At 47.8% G+C, this 3189-nt stretch overlaps 1 protein-coding gene across 1 annotated transcript in view; it reads left to right on the forward strand.

Annotated features, from left to right (window-relative positions):
- Positions 1-323: 323 nt before the first annotated feature.
- The window catches only part of RWDD2A (RWD domain containing 2A), a 4612-nt gene continuing 1746 nt past the window's right edge, over positions 324-3189 (forward strand). Inside the window, exons 1-3 of the mRNA XM_006773497.2 lie at positions 324-631; positions 1339-1571; positions 2561-3186. Coding sequence (XP_006773560.1) covers positions 1368-1571; positions 2561-3186 — 830 coding nt within the window. The 5' untranslated portion in view covers positions 324-631; positions 1339-1367. The remainder of the gene's footprint in view (positions 632-1338; positions 1572-2560; positions 3187-3189) is intronic.

The raw sequence follows: 3189 nt of genomic DNA on the forward strand, positions 1-3189 counted from the left end.
GGAAGTAACTAAAAATAGACTCCGGTGAGTGAGAGGGCTGGAGCCTGTCTGCCTTGTCAGCTCCTCTAGCCAGCAGTGAATGGAAAACTCAGGGGATGTCTCATCATGTGTAGACATTGCCCCTTAAGCAAATAAATGTAACAGCCAAAGCATGGCTTGGTAGCCTAAGGAATATCGCAAGACACATTTTCGAAGTTGGTAAACCAACTGCTTTGCCTAGGAATGGAAATGAGTATGCTGTGTCTAACAACATGTTTGTAAATCGAACAATAGTCAAAACAGCTTGGGGCTGAGTCCCCCGAATGACCAGGAAGGGTGAGGCCTCCGCGGTGGCCCGGGGTTTGCAGCCGAGGGGCGCGAGCCGTCCGAGCACTGCGGCCAGAACATACCCAGCTCCGCCTCCAAATTTGGGTCTGGGGGATGTAGATCCCGTGTCTGTGGGAAGCTGGGAATCCTAGGGTCCCGGATGGGGGATGCCAGCGCCGATTTGAGGCCTCTGACAAGGTGGCCTCAGTCACAGGGAAAGGGACCTGATATCCCGCTCCGCTTCTCCATGCTCGGGGTTCATCTCCCAAACCTCTGGATTCCGGGAAGCCTTCTCGGGCCTCCGCCCCGCCCCATCTGCGCCCAGGTTTAGTTGACACTAAACCTCATTTTATTTATGTAACTGTAGGATCCTCCCCTCCCATTCCCTCCTACCCCCCCCCCCACCTTTGCTTAAACTTAGACCCCTCGGGGCAGAGGCAAATGGGTCCAAATCGTCCGGAGCTCTCTGACGCCGGCCCGGGCCCACTGGCTCTCGGGAGAGGCGGAAAGGACCACCCGGGAGGGACCCTGGGCGCTGAGGCGGAGGGGCGACTTCTGACATTGGGGGCGGCTGGGCCCACAAGACCCCAGAGCCGGGGAACCAAAGCTCCCCCTCCCCCCCTCACCCCGCACTGCGGGGCTCCCTGCCCGCAGAGTCCAGCTCTGCCCAGGCCAGGGACCTGGGAGGATTCCCCCTGGGCCTCTTGCCTTTCCCCAAATCCAGGCTTGCCAACCACCTGCAAGGGAATAATTGGGAACACTTGTTGGAAGTCCACATCCCCGGATCCAGATCGGAAGCGGGGTGGGGGTGGGGGAGACTGGGAATCTGAATTTTAAGGCAGTGCCTTGGGGATGCTGTACATGCTAGATTTTGGACCCAGGAGGTAAAGCAGAAAAGTGTAAGTGTCCGGTGTGTACCCCCAGCTCTCAGTGTCCGGTGTTCCTGCAAAACTGCGCCCGCGCAAAGGGAACGTGGGGAGATCTTGCTGGGCACTGCTGACTGACAAACCCAGTGTCCCTGGGCCTCTCCAGTTTTCCTGGCAGGTTGGTTTCTAGGCAACATGTCCTCCGCTTCTGTCCAAGAGTGCCTGCAGCTCCAGCTGCTGGAGATGGAAATGCTGTTGTCTATGTTTCCCAACCAAGGAGAAGTGAAGCTGGAAGATGTGAATGCGCTGACGACTATAAAAAGATACCTGGAAGGCACAAGGGAGGCGCTGCCACCAAAAATTGAATTTGTGATTACACTCCAGATTGAGGAGCCCAAGGTAAGTGCCTTGAGTTGTTTTAATTCTCAGGTACCTCGTTTTTATTGGAAACGCTTGGAACATGAGCTTTCAGATTGAAGAAACAAACAAGATATTCCAGGATATTTCCATTCCTTGTTTGAAAGCAAAATACGTAAAATACGAGTGCCCTGTAAATTATCTTCAGTAAACATCCTGAATTTTATATGAACATGTAAACATGCAAACCTTTTAACAAATATACCCAGTATTGTTTTTTTAATTAAAAAACATTTCACTACCATTATTATTCTGCTCAGTCATACAGTTTTTTACCCATCCAACTATTATAGTATGGGTTCTCTTGTACATATGTGATTTTCACAAATACAAATGTGGCCTTTAGCAAAACTGGCTTTTAAGAGGTGAATGGCTGTTTCTTTGGTGGTACTCTAACACAGAAAGCAAACAGATAGAAATCTGAACACTAAAAATGAATTTACCTTCTTCTTCTGACCCACTTATCTCCAGCATTAGCATAGCACAGGTAATAAGTAGACTAGGCACTTGAGAGCCACTCTTCTATTTCCTACTCATCCTTTGTCATTCCCCCAAGGAGATGTCTTGGTTCCCCAGACTGGATTCAGTCCCCCTGTTTACGCATTTCATTGGGTCCTTGTACTCTTCCATGGTAATGTTTCTCACCACTGAAATTCAACACTTGCTATGCATAATTTTTTGTTTAATGTCTGTCTCCTTCACTAGGCTCTAGATTTCACCAGGGTAGAAATGGTGTCTTCGCTTCTTTATTCTACCATAGGGTACCTGGAACATGGTTAGGTGTTTGATAAATACTGGGATAAATGAATGTATAAATGGAAGGAATAGTGTAAAGTACTTAGTACAGTGTCTGGCACACAGATGCCAATAGTAGCAATAACTATTATACTTCATAAAATCATGCAGTTGCTACTGATAAACTAGCTTGGGTGATTTTATGGTACTTAAATCTATTTGATTTCCATTTTAAGGTGAAAATTGATTTGCAAGTAACCATGCCTCACAGCTATCCCTATGTAGCATTGCAGCTGTTTGGACGGTCCTCTGAGCTTGACAGACAACAGCAGCTACTTCTCAACAGAGGTCTCACTTCTTACATAGGGACTTTTGATCCAGGTGAGCTCTGTGTGTGTGCAGCAATCCAGTGGTTACAGGACAACAGTGCCTCCTATTTCCTGAACAGAAAGCTTGTTTATGAACCATCTATACAAGCAAAGCCGGTCAAGAACATATTTCTCCGAATGTGGATCTACAGCCATCACATATATCAGCAGGACCTAAGGAAGAAGATTTTGGATGCTGGGAAAAGGTTAGATGTGACTGGGTTTTGTATGACAGGAAAGCCTGGTATAATCTGTGTGGAAGGCTTCAAAGAGCACTGTGAGGAGTTCTGGCACACGATCAGGTATCCCAATTGGAAACACATTTCCTGTAAGCATGCTGAAAGTATCGAAACCGAAGGAAATGGGGAGGATCTGAGACTCTTCCATTCTTTTGAAGAATTACTCCTTGAGGCCCATGGTGACTACGGATTAAGGAATGACTATCACATGAATCTGGGCCAGTTCTTAGAATTTCTAAGAAAACTCAAAAATGAGCA

Source organism: Myotis davidii, unplaced genomic scaffold, assembly GCF_000327345.1.
Source record: "Myotis davidii unplaced genomic scaffold, ASM32734v1 scaffold185, whole genome shotgun sequence".
Lineage (NCBI taxonomy): Eukaryota > Metazoa > Chordata > Mammalia > Chiroptera > Vespertilionidae > Myotis > Myotis davidii.